The 16,719-nt window shown below is 39.9% G+C and overlaps 1 protein-coding gene across 2 annotated transcripts in view; it reads left to right on the top strand.

The window, feature by feature from the left end:
* Positions 1–12,576, top strand: part of GALNT1 (polypeptide N-acetylgalactosaminyltransferase 1) — a 56,580-nt gene extending 44,004 nt beyond the window's left edge. For both annotated transcript variants that reach the window (XM_081884116.1, XM_081884117.1), the window contains 7 exons: positions 782–952; positions 1,967–2,084; positions 2,682–2,862; positions 4,323–4,462; positions 9,552–9,650; positions 10,628–10,762; positions 11,892–12,576. In XM_081884116.1, coding sequence (XP_081740242.1) covers positions 782–952; positions 1,967–2,084; positions 2,682–2,862; positions 4,323–4,462; positions 9,552–9,650; positions 10,628–10,762; positions 11,892–12,038 — 991 coding nt within the window. In that variant the 3' untranslated portion in view covers positions 12,039–12,576. The remainder of the gene's footprint in view (positions 1–781; positions 953–1,966; positions 2,085–2,681; positions 2,863–4,322; positions 4,463–9,551; positions 9,651–10,627; positions 10,763–11,891) is intronic.
* The last annotated feature ends 4,143 nt before the right edge of the window (positions 12,577–16,719 follow it).

Raw genomic sequence — 16,719 nt, 5'->3', positions numbered from 1 at the left:
TTCTGTGATTTCTTCTATTTTCACTTTTGATTTATGCATCTCCCCTAGAACTCCTTATAATTGTTACTATCAACTTTGAAAAGGTTAATAGTTTAACTGCTCATCTTCAGTTAATCCTGCTAATGCAGTTAACTGTTTGCAATGATTTTTAAAATACTCCAGATAATTTCCCCATTCCTTTTTAAAAGTTCCCTCATCTTGGTTCCTTATTGGTCCAGTAAGCTTAGCCATTTCTGCGTAGCCCATTAGTTTTGCCTGCCATTCATCCTTGGTTAGAACTGCATCTTCTTTCCATCTATTGATGGTGTTTCCTGCTTGGCAGGGGGTTGGACTCGATGGCCCTTGTGGTCTCTTCCAACTCTATGATTCTATGATTCTATTATTTATAAGATTTCTTATCTACCCTTCACCCCACGTAGAATAGAAGTGACAGCTCTTGCAGATAAAGGACTATTTCAAGTGTTTGATCATTACTTTTTTTAAATAACATAGCATAGTTTCTTGTATTCTGTGTTGCTGTGGTATAAAGTGAGCAGGAGCAGGACAAAAACGAACCTTTTAAGCCCCATTGAAATAACTGAAGCTAGTTCAAAGACACTTGTAGATACTTAACATGAGCTGGATCATGCCTATCATGTAGTAAAACTGAAACTTTTTCAGAGATGGACGGAAAATGAGATGCTCAATTTGTGGTATAGGGCTGATACTGTATGTAACGAGGGCTGTATTTTGTTCCTGTATCCTTGCCTTTTCTAATGGTCTATGCCATTTCTTTCTTTAGGAGAACAGTAGTTTGTCCAATTATTGATGTAATCAGCGATGATACATTTGAATATATGGCAGGTTCTGATATGACTTATGGTGGATTCAACTGGAAGTTGAATTTCCGGTGGTATCCTGTTCCACAGAGAGAAATGGACCGAAGGAAAGGTGACAGGACCCTTCCAGTCAGGTAAAGGGAGCTGATGAGCATTAATTGGGATGTCCCTTCATGCATGTGTCTAATAATATAATCCAGGTTTACTCAGTTCCCAAGGCCATTTCTACATTAAAAAGAACTATGAAGGTGCAAGGAACTGTGAGGGAAATATGATATGTAATCAGCAACCGTTAACTTGATTTTAAAAAACCCAGTAAATTAAGACACATCTTAGAAAGCCTGCTGAAACAGGTAGATCATGCAACTCTTAGTAATAAATAATTGCAGGTTGAACACTAGGAAGTGTGTTCTCCCTTAACTGTGAGCATCTACAGTGGTACCTTGGGTTAAGAACTTAATTCGTTCTGGAGGTCCGTTCTTAGCCTAAAATGGTTCTTAACCTGAAGCACCACTTTAGCTAATGGGGCCTCCTGTTGCCGCCATTGCGCAATTTCTGTTCTCATCCTGAAGCAAAGTTCTTAACCTGAGGTACTATTTCTGGGTTAGCGGAGTGTAACCTGAAGTGTCTGTAACCTGAAACATCTGTAACCCGAGGTACCACTGTAGTTTGGACAGGGAGGTCCATTCCAAGCTAGTGATTAGTATGCCACCTTTTCTAAACCTGTGGCAGTGAAACAACGCTGTTTTGGCACAACAGAACTTCTTCCTTAAACATGCTCTGGGGGTTTTCCCCAACCCTCCAGAGCCTGGTTATGGGGTGCACAAGGAGAGGAAGTGCTTGTGCAAACATAATTGCTTAACTGGATACTGCCTATGGAAATTAATGGACCTAAGTTAATCATGTATTAATTTTATTGATATTAATGTTCTGAGTTGGACTGGCATTCGATGCAGTTCAGGATGCTGCAACATACCTTATCCTTCAAATCTGTTCTGCCTTCCTGTACTCCCAGACTGGCCTCCCTCTTTTTCACCCTCTGGCCCAATTTTAGCTATATTTTCGTTGGGATAGAGTTCACTGCTAAGATTAATAAATGTAATCATAAATGTCAGAGCTGGATTTAAAACATTTTCATATTCCTTTAGGACGCCTACAATGGCAGGAGGCCTTTTTTCTATAGATAGGGACTATTTTCAAGAAATCGGGACATACGACGCAGGAATGGATATATGGGGAGGAGAAAACCTAGAAATTTCATTCAGAGTAAGTAAACTTCATTTTTATTCCCAGGTACTGCAGCTTAGTTTATGGTAGACAGACATATGTTGAATGTTACCAGAGAGAAGATGCAAATGCTATCTTTCAACAATAGACTAATTTTTAAATTAAAAACAAATTCAGGGAAGAGAGATAACAGCTGCTTTGCCAGAGTGCTCTGGTGCAGTACTGCAAAGCACATGGTTCACAGCTCTGATCAAAAGCTCTAGGACATCCCAGTATCTGCATGTGCAGTTGACTGAAGAATAGTTAAACTTGGGTAGAGCTGTCATGCTACCATTATGATGTTTCAGTAATACTGGTAAGTGCCCAATGTCCTTGCTGCAACAGAATGGTCTCGCTACGTAATCTGGATATGATTTCACATGGGCTGGAAGTGGTACATCTGTGATGAGTTCTCCATGAAATGGTGAAGGGTGATATCCATTGGTCAAGAGTGATGTGCAAATATAATTTAAATATAATTAGTAAAATTATAATGCAGAATTATTACTTATGCAGTTATTGTTTGCATAGTAATCAGAACCTTTTTTTCTAAAAGACAATAGAAATATGTTTATGGTGAACTCTTGACTTTTTCAGATTTGGCAGTGTGGGGGAACTTTGGAAATTGTAACATGTTCGCATGTTGGACACGTTTTTCGAAAAGCCACTCCTTACACTTTCCCAGGAGGGACAGGGCAGATTATTAATAAAAATAATAGACGACTTGCAGAAGTGTGGATGGATGGCTTCAAGAATTTCTTCTACATAATTTCCCCAGGTAAGCAAGGAATCTTCAGCATAATATAATAATAATAATAATAATAATAATATTTTTTTATTTATACCCCGCCCTCCCCAGCCAAGGCTGGGCTCAGAGCGGCTTACAAGCAATAATAAAAACAAGATGAATGATTACAACTTAAAAACAAAAATAAAATACAACATTAAAATAATGGAACATTAAAATATTAAAATGTAGCCTCATCGCAGGAGGAGAAGGAAAAGAAAGGGGAAAAAAAGAGAGGGAGGGAATCAAATTGGCTCCAAGCCAAAGGCCAGGCGGAACAACTCTGTCTTACAGGCCCTGTGGAAAGAAATCAGATCCTGCAGGGCCCTGGTCTCATGAGGCAGAGCGTTCCACCAGGCTGGAGCCAGAGTTGAAAAGGCCCTGGCTCTGGTTGAAGCCAATCTAACTTCCTTAGGGCCTGGGACCACTAGGGTGTTGTTATTTATGGACCTTGAGGCTCTCCGTGGGGCATACCAGGAGAGGCGGTCCCGTAGGTACGAGGGTCCTAGGCTGTGTCTTAAACTGATACGGTGAATGTATAAAACCATCTTCTACTCAGACTATTGATTCACCTGGCTCTGAAATGTGATGCTAATGCCGTTTTAGGCTGCATTAATAGAAACCGTAGTTTCCATCTCATGAGAAATAGTTACAATTCATTTTATACTAGACAGACCTCATCTTTGGAGTATTGTGTCCAGTTGTGGAGGAGGACTGTGAGAAGGATGTAGAAAAATTAGAGGGCAACCAAGGTGGTCTGTGGGATTGATGAGACATCATATGAGAAAAGGTTATATGAGCTGTGTATGTTTAGCCATGAGAGCAGAAGGTTTGAAGGGGCCGAAGGGCTGTCATACAATAGAAAGGAATCTCTGCTACTCCCAAGCGGCAGAAATAGATCTGCAGAAGTAGAGATTTCAGTAGAACATTAGGAGAAACTTCAGTAAGATTAATCCAACAATAGAGCCATGTACCTAGGGATGGCGGGCTCTCTCACTAGAAGACTCCAGGTAGAGGCTAGACAGCCATGTATTGCAGATGCTTTAGCTCTAGATTTCCTACATTAAGCAGAAGGTTGGTCTAGATTCTGTTACGGGGCTCAAATAAAGTAGCATCTTTAGGCATAATTCAAAGACTGTACCAAAACTACCCTGTTTTGTTGCAATTTCCTTGGAATATTCAGACTCCTGCTACCTTATATTAAATGTTCATTTGTAGCTCTGTAAGCAATTTTCATGGAAATTGGTCTGTAGATAAGAAATTGATGCGGCCTCACAGTTTCAGATAAAACTGGTTGTAAGACTTCCTTGTGATAGTAAGAGACCTAGAACCTGTCCTCAAAGATCTGTGTAAAGATTACTCTTCTCACCCAGTCTAATTTTTGTGCAGGTAATCTATTACTGTATTTATTCAACTAAAACTGTAACTAACTGAGATGCAACTCTCTGCAGGGGTTACAAAGGTAGATTATGGAGACATATCATCACGACTTGGACTTAGACACAAGCTGCAATGCAAACCTTTTTCCTGGTACCTAGAGACTGTTTATCCTGATTCCCAAATACCACGACTCTATTTCTCTTTGGGAGAGGTAACAATTTTAAGACTCATACAGTTTTGAGAACTCTTAATTAACTGTAGAATTCTTTAATATGCCTCAAGCGTTGAAGTAAAAAAATATGTGTGAACGGCACACCTGTGTTTTTTTTCTAATGTGCAAAGCTTTAAAGTTGGGGTAATAAGATTAAAGCAGATTTATTTCTCCCGTGTGTAAGTCTTTCTGTAATGCTGTAATATAAGAATTCAAATCCTTAGGTCATATAAAATCTAAATTAATATTTGGAAGGAAATTCTTTTCCAGAAACAGGGAATTTACATGCTGCTGCTAATGTGCACTGTGCTAACAGCTTCTAAACTTAAGTAAACACAGGCTAGTGGTGTAGCAGGGATTCTAAAGAGGAACGCTTGTTTTATCAGAACAAGTTTTTCCCCTCTTATTATGTTCAGCATGTTTCTATATTGCCTTTCTTGTAAATAAATTTTTATTAATTTTCAAAGATAGTAAGCAACAAAATAAGGATACAAAAATCAAACCACAATCTAACATTTGAACTTCTAATAAGGAATCCTACTATTTACAAGCCTTCTTTTGAGGTTCTTTAAACCTCAAGACTTCCTTCCAGCCCCTTCTACTGATTCTTTACATCTTACACCATTCTCTGCATTTTGTTATCATTTTTATCCAGTTGTTACTCCTTAACATTTTCTAGTTCCTTACTGCTTACAAGTGCTTAATCGAACCCTCCCAATGTACCAACTTGTTTACAATATTTCTGCACATATACAATGTTTTTTTCCATTTTTTTAACTTCTCATTGTCAGAGATTCTGAGTTTTGCAGTCAGTTTTGCCATTTCTGCATATTCCATAAGTTTGATTTGCCATTCTTCTATTGTTGGCAACTGTTCTTCCCATCTTTGGGCTAACAGGATCCGGGCTGCTATTGTGGCGTACATAAATAATTTCTTCTGTTCTTTGGGAATTTCTGTTCCTGTTACACCTAATAAAAATGCTTCTGGTTTTGTTTTTTTTAAAAAAGTTAGTTTAAACATTCTCTTCAATCCATTATATATCATTTCCCAGTAGCTTTTAATAACCTTACATTCCCATCACATATGATAGAATGTACCCTCTTTTTCTCTGCATTTCCAGCACTTATTAGAACTTGTTTCATACATTTTAGCAAGTTTAATCGGTGTCATATACTACATACATCATTTCATATAGTTCTCTTTAAGTGTGGTACATGCAGTAAATTTGAGATCCACCGTTTTTCCCAATCATTCACTTGTATATTATGTCCCAGATCCTTTGCCTACTTCATTACATACTTAACCTCTTCGTCTTTATTTTTCCATTCCAACAGCAAATTATACATTTTCGACAGTAATTTTATATTATCCTCCACTATTTCTCTTTGAAATCTTGATATGGTGTAACTAAATCCTTTTTGTCATTTTAAAAGCTTCATTTAGTTGAAAGTGTTGTAACCAATCTATTACTTTCTCTCCAATTTCCTCAAATCTTTCAACTTTAATTGATTATCCACTTCTGTTAACAGCTCTCTGTACACTGGCCATTTAGTCTTTATGCTAACCTTTTTTACTGATATTACTTCTGTCGGTGAGATCCACCATGGTGTCTTTTGTTCTAATACGGTAGTACCTCGGTTTACATACGCTTCAGGTTACATACGCTTCAGGTTACAGACTCTGCGAACCCAGAAATAATACCTCGGGTTTAGAACTTTGCTTCAGGATGAGAACAGAAATCGTGCTCCGGCGGTGCAGCAGCAGCAGGAGGCCCCATTAGCTAAAGTGGTGCTTCAGGTTAAGAACAGTTTCAGGTTAAGAACGGACCTCTGCAACGAATTACCATATTTTTTGCACCATAACACTCACTTTTTTCCTCCTAGAAAGTAAGGGTAAATGTCTGTGCGTGTTATGGAGCGAATGCCTGCGGGTGGCGGGGGGGATCTGCTGCAGTCGTGAGCAGAGGATCCATGGTTCCCCTTCCTTCCCTCCTCCGTGGTTACAAAGCATGGATCCACATGGATCCTCAGGATTTTTGCATTGGGCTACTCCAAACTCACTGTCAGGTCACATGTCTGTGGCCACAGCATGAACCACAAAAATCATATATCCACTATTTTGTTTAGAATATTTTTTTTCTTGCTTTCCTCTTCTAAAAACTACATGCGTGTTATGGTCTGGTGCGTGTTATAGAGTGAAAAATACGGTAAGTACTTAACCCGAGGTACCACTGTAAATCCTTACATCTCTCCCATACTTTTAAAATTGCATTTCTTATTATATGGTTCTGGAATCCTTTGTGCACTTTGGCTTTATTATACCATAAATACGCATGCCAACCAAATCTACTGTCATGTCCTTCTAAATCTAAATGATCTGTGTTTTCTAATTTAATCCAACAGATATGCTTCATAATATATCTTTAAATCTGGTAGGGAGAAACCCTCCTCTTAATACAAATATTCCCAAAGTGGTTAACATAAACAGCTTAAAACGCCTGTATTTTATTTAATAAATCTTTAACCTACCATACAGAGTATCTACCCTCACAATGCAGTTTGCAACATATGTAATAAACATTAGAATTCCCAATTATTAAAATAAGAAACAATAAAAATGATGCTCCTAATGGACATCAAAAGCATTTCCCTGGGGATGAATTTTATTAATTTTATATGCATTATATGTCCAGAATTTCCCAGATATATCCTGAATACTATAGTCAGAAGCAGTGTCCGGGCAGAAATTGCTAAAATGTCCAGGAAAATCAGGACTTATGGCAACCCATGTCGGCATTGTCGTTACTGGCGATTTTCCTTAAAAATAGCAGTCCTACATTATATGCTATATTATAATTAACTAATTTAAAAGGCAGAACCAACAGTAAAGATACATACTCTCTGGTCAATCAAGCCCAACTGCCTTGTGGAATAAAAGGACTGTTGCTTGCCTCTAAAATGAAGCCAAGGAAGAATATAGACAGGGCTTTAGAGTCATACCCAAAATGATTAGAATCTGATTTTGGATTAACAAAGCTAAGTAATGCTATTATAATGTTTAGCTTGATCTGATTAATCATCCTATCCCATTTCAGGTTGGACAGGTAATCTCACTCCTACCCTTCCTCTCCTACCCTTCCTGCCAATCTTAAGGGTAAACTGATTTGATAATTTAGAATGAATGCCATAGTTGCTACTCTGTGATTCTCATGATCACATGTTGTCATCTAAATAATTGTACTGATTTTCATTGAGCTTTAGATAAAACTTTCCACATTTTAAAAATCACATTGACTCTGAAACATCTGTTGGACTAAAGAAGAATATCCTTGCTTTTACAGTTGTACCTCGGGTTAAGTACTTAATTCGTTCCAGAGGTCTGTTCTTAACCTGAAACTGTTCTTAACCTGAAGCACCACTTTAGCTAATGGGGCCTCCGGCTCCCGCCGGAGCCCGATTTCTGTTCTTATCCTGAAGCAAAGTTCTTAACCTGGAGCACTATTTCTGGGTTATCGGAGTGTGTAACCTGAAGCGTATGTAACCTGAAGCATATGTAACCCGAGGTCCCACTGTATAAGGGGCTCAATGAGTTTAAGTTATAAGTCTTAGTGTTATTAAAATCTCAGATGTTGGACAGGCATGGGTCACTTAGCTGGTTTGCAAGCTATAACCATTCTTGGGGAAAGTGTAATCTGGCCATATGATCCATGTCCTAACTAAAGTTAAGTTTACAGTACTGTAATGCATGCCATGTGGGGTTCCCTTGGAAACACTGGAAAATTCAACTGATTCAGAACATGGCTTCCACTAGTGCAACACTACAACACTGTAGAATACTGGTTTACTGAAAGGAGAGCATTGGAATGTGGGGAGGAAAAGTCAGTTAGGTGACAGTTGGGGAGAAGTAGTAGAGTAGAGCAGCTGAAAAGAAAGATAAGAGAAAGCAGTGGACTAGAGAAAGGGAGAGAGAGGCAAGTGGTCCAAAGTTCAAGCAGTGGGGAAAAGTGAGCTATAATAAGACACTGAAGACTATTATGTTTCAAGGGGCAATCACTGATTAATTGCTCTTTACAGACTTTTAGGAGTCTAAGGATCTAAATAGCTCTTGAACACCATGCTGCTATTTTATGCCTTTCATTTTATTGGTGGTTTTTAAAATTGTGTGTGCTGCCTTGATAATTTGATTTGGAAGCATACTGCTGCAAGGTATTGCTATTGCCTGGTATTGCCCTGCATCCGCACTTGGCCCCCATTCCACAGCTTATTCCCTATTTCTCGGCTCTTCCATTGTGGTTCTTTGTTGTGTACAGTGAAGGGCATAAAGGAGGTGCGTGGAAAGAGCCTCAAGACTGCTCCTGATCTTTTTCTTTATTTGCTTGCTTGTTGAATTCGTATACCACCCTTCACCCAAAGATCTCAGGCCAGTTCACAGCATAAAAATACAAATTAAAAACACAAAATGCATAATAAAAACAAGAAAACAAAACCAATAACCACCACGCTCTGGAAGCACATTTAACATGACGTAAAATGTTATCAGCCAAGGCCTGGTTGAAGAGGAGTGTTTTCACTTGGCCTAAAGATGTATAAAGTAGGCGCCAGGCAAGCCTCCTGGGGAGAGCATTCCACAAATGGGGAGCCAATGCAGAAAAGGCCTGTTCTTGTGCTGCCACCCTCTTGACCTCTTGTGGAGGAGGCCTGCAAAGAATGGCCTCAGGTCGGCTCATATTATTATTATTTATTCAATTTATATACCACCCTATACCCACAGGTCTCATATGGAGAAATATAGTGGAATTTGCTGCCAAGGAGTGTGGTGGAGTCTCCTTCTTTGGAGGTCTTTAAGCAGAGGCTTGACAACCATATGTCAGGAGTGCTCTGATGGTGTTTCCTGCTTGGCAGGGGGTTGGACTCAATGGCCCTTGTGGTCTCTTCCAACTCTATGATTCTAGGATGGACAGGGTAACTGAACAGGGCACATATGCAGAAGCTTTCTTGCTTGTGGTTTCCAAGGCTCGCATGCAGATTGTCTTTCTAAAGTAAATACGTATAGCAAACGGGGTGTGCTGAATTTTTGTTCTTGTCTTCAGATCAGAAACATGGAAACAAATCAGTGTCTGGATAACATGGCAAGGAAAGAAAATGAAAAAGTTGGCATTTTTAATTGTCACGGGATGGGTGGCAATCAGGTAACAATATAAAATTCCGAAAATTAAAATATTAGATTTTTAAACTGTATATAATTAGACAAGTCATTGTGTATGTGAATGTGAGAGTGCATATGTCTCTGTGTGTGCATGCATGAGCACTGTGTGTACATATGTGTACATATGTGCCACAGAGTGCAGAGGAAATTAATGTTTTGGGGAGTGAGCGTGCATATGTCTGCATGACAGTATGCTTGCGTGTGTGCGTGCATGTTTGAGTGTACAGTGTCATGCAAGAATGTATGCATCTGTAGGACTCTGTGTACATGTGTGATTGTATTTGTGCATATATATGTGCACACAGATCTGTGGGGGTGAGATGGGGTGGGGGTGAGATATATGGGGGAGTGAGAGAATGGAGGAGAAAGAGGAGTGTCCCCACTTATTTGTGCATTGGCCACTCCTTCTGCCAGTGTTATGTGGTTCCAGTCACTATCTCTCAAAGACACTGTGACCCTTGACCTCAAAAAAAGGTTCCACACTTACTGGGAAGTAAGCCTTGCTAAATTCAGTGGGACCCACTTCTAAATGGAAATAGGATTGCACTGTACATTTTTTTATAGTATGTTTTGATTCCTGTAGGTCTTGCTTGGAATAATATTAATTTGACTGTTGTAAGTTGCAAGCTTGTGCAGCTAGAGGGAGATCATCCTGTTTCATGCTGTAGACCTGTTTGTTTTAGGACATGGATGGGTGCTGTTGGGCAATATGGCGGGGAAAGTTGTGATTCCCCCTCAAAAAACTATTGCCCTGGAACGAAAGTTCTGCAGCAGGCCTGCCCTCTATCCAAGCACCCAGTGACTATATCTACCACTAGTTTAAGAAACTCTTTTATTTAAAGAGATTAATTATTCTAAAGCTGTTTTCCATATGTGTACATTGAGGACAGGTTTAATGTTCAGAAAAACATATAAAGTGGTATATAGCATGGTAATAACAGGCTATTGCTTTCCATCAAGGTTTTCTCATATACAGCCAACAAAGAAATTCGAACAGATGATTTGTGCTTAGATGTCTCCAAACTTAATGGTCCTGTCACAATGCTCAAGTGCCACCACTTAAAAGGCAATCAACTTTGGGAATATGATCCAGTGGTAAGTTGTCTTATGACTGAAGCTCAAGTGATTAGAAAATTCAGTGACTATAGATGTTGGTATAATTATAGTTATTGTGGAGAATGCTGGTTGGAACTGGAGATGGGAATAATAATTTAAGATAAGTAACATGATGTGTTGCAACTTTAAAACTGTGTTGGAATTAAAGCTTCTTCTTTAGTATTGCAGTTTTGTAAGCAATGGGAGGGAACTCATCTTAGGAGATAATTCATTCCTGTGTTCCATGGATTACAAAGGACACACACACAAATTACAGCTGTACCCTAACAAATAACACTCCCTATTTTCCCCCACAAACTGCAATGCTAGTTTTACCTGCTTTTCTCAAACTACAGTAATTACTTGCATGATTAAAGGAAGCGCTGGCGGCCTTGGAGCTTGCAGTCACATCCTGTTTTGTTTTCCAAAGGGCCCGAACAAAAGGTACCAATGACCTTTTTGCTGGCCACTTGAATGCAAACACTTTCCAACTCGTCCCCATTTCTCATTCTGCAGTGGTGCATTTAAATTTCTGTTACAGCAGCATCAAGGCAAAGCTAGAAATTGCTGTTAGAACATGGTTATGGGTTGGATTAAAATGTCAATTTGTTTAAAAGATTTGATAGTCAATTTCTAGTAGTACGTTTTTAAATCTGTGGGCCCGTGGTACATTTATTACAGTGCACCTGCTCTGAGTATGATTTTTGTTAGATATTACCTAGTGTTTTAAATTGGCCCTTTTTCTTGTTGACTTAAATCATGATTTAAGTCTATGCTAAGTCATTACTTTAAAACAAAAGCCCCCCTGCACTACATTGCAGTTTGAAACTTTAGAGTTTCAAAAGCAGTGTGCACTGCAAGGGAGGCTGCTCGTGAAAGGAAATACGTAAAAAAAATCCTAGACACCCTCCCACAAGCCCTTAAGAATCTTTAGTGGCATTTCTAAGATACCTAAGAGGTACTGAGTTCCATATATGCTCTCAAAGGATGTGAGAGGAAAACACAACTATCCTTTTCCTAGCAGTGGTCCTAAATGAACCTACTGACTGGTGTGAATTATCTCTTCTTCTTCTAATTAAAATATACTCTTTTTTCCCCTTCTTCTTTCCCCCCTCCCCCACCAAAAAAGAAATTAACCCTTTTGCATGTGAACAGTAACCAGTGCCTGGATAAAGCCACTGAAGAAGACAGCCAGGTACCCAGCATCAAAGACTGCAGCGGTGGCCGCTCTCAGCAGTGGCTTCTTCGTAACGTCACCCTTCCAGAAATATTCTGAAAGGAGTCAAAGAGGACTGACTGGACTACCTCAGCAAGTACGTGGGCTACGTTTTCATGTAGCAAGCAAAGGCTGCAAGGTTTATTGGCCACTGGAGCAGATTTCTAAATCTTGAAGAGCCAGCCATCCTGGTGTTAAGGGAGTGGGACTACACGAGTACTTGTGAACCTGCGCACACTGATGTTTACAAGATTGAAAATAGTTCATCAAAGAATCATTTAATGGAACATTTGGACTGTGGAAACAATCAAGGAAATAGGCACTCTGGAGAGTGGCACAACCGAGTTCTCTTGTACATCAGCAGCCTTGACCAAAGGTGCTGTTACAAAGATTATTTTACAAGGTTTAATGTTAACCAAGGTATCAAACATAAATGCAAATATAAATGGAGAAGTTTTAATATCACAAGAGGGGGGGAAATCACTGAAGCAAGAATCAGGGTTCAGAGGCAAAAAAACAAATCAGAACTATATAAGAAGTACAATTTGTAATACTAAATATCAGATTTATATGTAGATTTTTTACTTCGGTGGGGGGGGGGGGAAATAACCAAGTGAGACACAATTTCTGTTCAATTGTGTGGTAGTCCATTAATATCCTTTCTTCCTCCCCTGATGGGTCTTGAGCTTATTAGGAGCAAAAGTAAAATTGAGTATAAATAAGATTGGCTCTTTGAATGTCAGTTCAACATTTTTAAACTTTCATTTTGGCTTGCAGGCTGTTGGAACTGTTAAGACATCTTTTTTTTAATGATCTGAAAACTGGAGATGCATCCTTTGATGTGACTTGCTATTTCCGTTGTACTTGGGTCAATCAGCTTTTGACCTTCCATCACCAACTTAAGAATTTGTTAGTAAAATCTGTTAACTTGACTGATAATGCTTAATGGCCAACTCTCTTACTACTGTACTACAGGTTTTGTTTTCACAGCAATAAATCATTTTTTGACTCCAGTCAGAGCCTACAAATATTGCTTATTCAGGTAATAAGTAGTTGACAACTGAATGTTTCTTGAAAACATTTTTCCACTCCATACTTTGATTGCATTCATATTTAGATTGCATTTTTTGAATTGTTATGTTGATCTGCTTTTTTTCCTAATAAAATCTAAAGAAACCTGTAGAAATGGCCTTTTAAAAATTGATGTAGCTGAAGGCCCTATGAATTGCTGCTACATTAGTCCAGCATTTTGAACTTGAATAGCTTCTTTCAGCAATCTCTGAAAAATCAGAGCAGTGGGGAGTAGGTAATATTATGGTTCCTAACATTCAAAATGAGCTGTCTTTTAAAGAAAGAAACATGGAAATGACTAGGATAATTTTGAAAAGAATGTGGAGTCCTGTTTCCATTCCAGTTGGTTATATGCTGCTTTGATCAGCCATTCTCTCATTTTGAACCCATTATGTGACCCATCTATAAAACAGAACCAGAATGTTTTTCAAAACAAAATGGGGAAGCTGTCCCCTACAGTTCTCTCCATCATATCACTGTTATATGAGTTTGAGTGCTAAATGTTTTATATAAATGTGAATCAACTGTCCTGGTAATGTTCTCTTCAGTTAAATGTTAGCTAAGTAGTCGGAACTAAGGAATCTTGATTTATGCTGCAGAGCTTTTCCATGATATTTGCCTGAGTTGTTCATATCTACTATGTGCCTTTCAGATGTGTAATTTGTTTGGTAATATCACAGAGACAAGAAAAAGTTCTTCTAAACTAAAGCATACTTCAAGCAGTAAGAACTGCATGTGTTCTACATTAAAGACGTGCACATAAAAAGCAAGCCGGGGGCTACTGGGCCAGGAATAATCTGCAGTTGCTCTAGAATGTTTCTTGTTTTCTTATTTCTGCATCCTGTCCTTCTAGGAACCCAGTAGGTTTGAAAGAAGTTTGCCAGCTGGGTTTCTTGCATCTTGACAACGTTTTGGCTACTGCCAGACACTGTCTGTCCTAATCCTCAATTGATAACTCAATTTGATGACATGTACTTGATAGCAGTCTTAATGTTGCTAAAGCAGTTAACTGCAATTGGGGGCAGTGGCTAGTCGAGGAATGTCCTTGAGTAAGAACAAAATAAAACCCTTGTTCCTGTAGGGATGTCTCCGTCCATCTCTGCACTGACAGGAAATTAAATGTTATAGAGAATTCAACTTGGGGGCTGAGACAACCCCCTTCAGTTTCACTTCCTGCCGGCTGCTCCAGGCACAGCAAAAGAGAAGAGGTGGCATGCCATCTGAGAAGGGATTTTTCATTTGTTCTTCCTTGTCTGTTTATTCCTGGCTTCCCTCCTGTTACTCCTGATGGGTTTTAGCTTTCTCCCAGCTCCATGTAACATACAGATCTGAAGACTGGAATATGAGTTATGAACAAACTAAGCCAACTAATCTTGGATCCTATATACCTTCCTCCATTCTGATAAGCGTTTTCCTTAAAGTTTGTGTATGCCTCAAGCTGGTCACTTCCTGATTTTGAAATGTGTAGCAGAGGCACTGAATAGCTCACATTAAGTGAAGCCCAGGAAATGGGGACATAAGCCTTGGCCATTGGAAAAGTGGGACTTCGTTGTTAGTTCCCGTGCTCCTTTTTTTAGATGAGTCTGAAACACCACGATTGGATCAATTCACCCTCTTTATTATGGACAATGACCAATATTCTGAAATTTTGGTGGTATTTTATATATGTGTACAAGCCAAACAAAATAGAAAACCATAGAAATAAAATTACTAATAACCACACCATACTATAGAACCCAGGCACAGAAAACAAAGTTGTAAGTCTTCTAAAATTAATTGCTGTTGAGTTTTTTTCACACGGCAGCAAATATCTAACCAGAGATGTAAAAGCAGTGCAGAAGCATAAAATGCATCTCATCGTACTGAGAAATTGTGTAAAAAAGATGCAATAAAAAAGCGATGCGTAGGAACATGAGTTATTGATTTCACTCCTCCAGATTAAAATGAGTATTTATGTTGACGGGGGATTTTTGGGAACCTCCCCTGCAGAACTGCTGATGGAAGAACATTCAAATGTAAAGGCTTAACAATGTTTTTGAGCAGAGAGCACATAAAGGTAGTTTCCTGGTTTATAAGACTGAAGTTAGTTAAGCGTGCTATCTGAGGTTAAGCCTATAGCCTATTGGCATTCAACGCTACCAATATGCTCTGTGGGTATTGCTCTGGCAGATTCATACCCCATAGGGATATGGTAAACCCAGTGGAGCCTTGGTGTTATCTCCTGCACCATGGAAGCGGGGCGTGCTGGGGCATGCTGCGTTCCCTGCAAAAGCAACACTGGGCCAGCACCCAAGCCGCAGCGTGTCTCGGGTGCCCTCCAGGTGGAGGGTGGCTGAGGCGGAGGTGACAGGCGTTCACCCACTGCATCCACCTGGAGGCCAGCACATGCTGGTTGTGTCCATGTCGGCCGTCCTCTGGTAGCGGGGGGGGGGACGGACGACGGACGCTGTAGATCGGCACACTATGAGCCCAGCCCACGCTGCTTTTGGGAGTGGTGCACTGGGCTCTAGTGTGCCAAGGCTTGTGCGACTGCAAAGGTAAGTGCTGCTGGGGGTGCCCAGTCTCCCCGCCTCCCCTAGCTATGCTACTAGGAAAACCATGGAAAACCCCTAACACTGCAACTTCACAGTCAAATATTTTTTCCAAGCTGACTGAAAACAAGGATCAGGATCAGCAGGAGAGCAATAAGCATTTTCCCTCCACTGTAAAAACCAGCTCACTGAATTGGACCGATGGTCCCATCTCAGATTATATGGGCAGGTACCCATGAAAAGTGGCAGAATCCAAGGGGCAGTGCTGTGAGCACCACTGCTCATAATCATTTATTACTATTTATTAGTAGAACTACTATTTTTAAAAGGGCACGTTTCCTCAGACTGACCTAAGATTGGATGGGCTAAAGTGCAAGGCATTTCCTCCATGGTAGATGGTGTATACAGTATGAGTTGATGTTTCCTTGGGAAAACCCCAGGTTCAAAGGGCCACCAAGTTGTAAAGTTCACTGTGGGTGGCCTTGGGCCACATAAGGAGCCTAACCTACTTTGTTGTGTTCTTGTGAGGTTAAAACTGCACTCAGTTGCTTCAGGGCAGGGCAGAATGCACAGGGAATAAATGCCTGTCATTTTTTGGTTTCGTTTCTATGACCCTTTGTTATGGGTGGCATCTACCATGCTCTATAATTAAGGCAAGAGAGCACTTGCCGTTACAAAGAATGGAAAGTTTCACTTCATTCTGTGATGCACGTTTCAGAAATAACTGGCCTGTCTGCATAATCCCTGCTTTAACTGCCCCAATTCAGCAACACTGGTCTGTAGCTGCATGGGTGCAAGTAATAGCTGGAGGTGGAGGAGTCTTTTTTTAAAAAAAGAAGACTTAGAGCCTGTATCCCTAGGGGGGGGGGGGGAGAAACAAAGATCCCACAATAACATACTAAGCACCATTCATGTATGAAAGGGAAATCCATACCTGCAAACAGCCAATAGGCACATGTATGAGTTTACTGTAAGCCATGCTGTCAAGACTGTGAAGTTGCATGTACTCCATAAAGTGTGAACTTACTCTTCAGGTTTAGGTATGGCTGCAGGTTATGGATTTGGCTGAACCTGTAAGAAGAGTAGCTGCCCTCAGAAGAATGTGATCCAAGTAACAGAAGCCATAAAGCAGTTGATAG

Source organism: Podarcis melisellensis (genome assembly GCF_964234715.1).
Source record: "Podarcis melisellensis genome assembly, chromosome: 13".
Lineage (NCBI taxonomy): Eukaryota > Metazoa > Chordata > Lepidosauria > Squamata > Lacertidae > Podarcis > Podarcis melisellensis.
The sequence above is the reverse complement of the archived record's forward strand: the minus strand, read 5'-3'. Positions and strand labels throughout refer to the sequence as shown.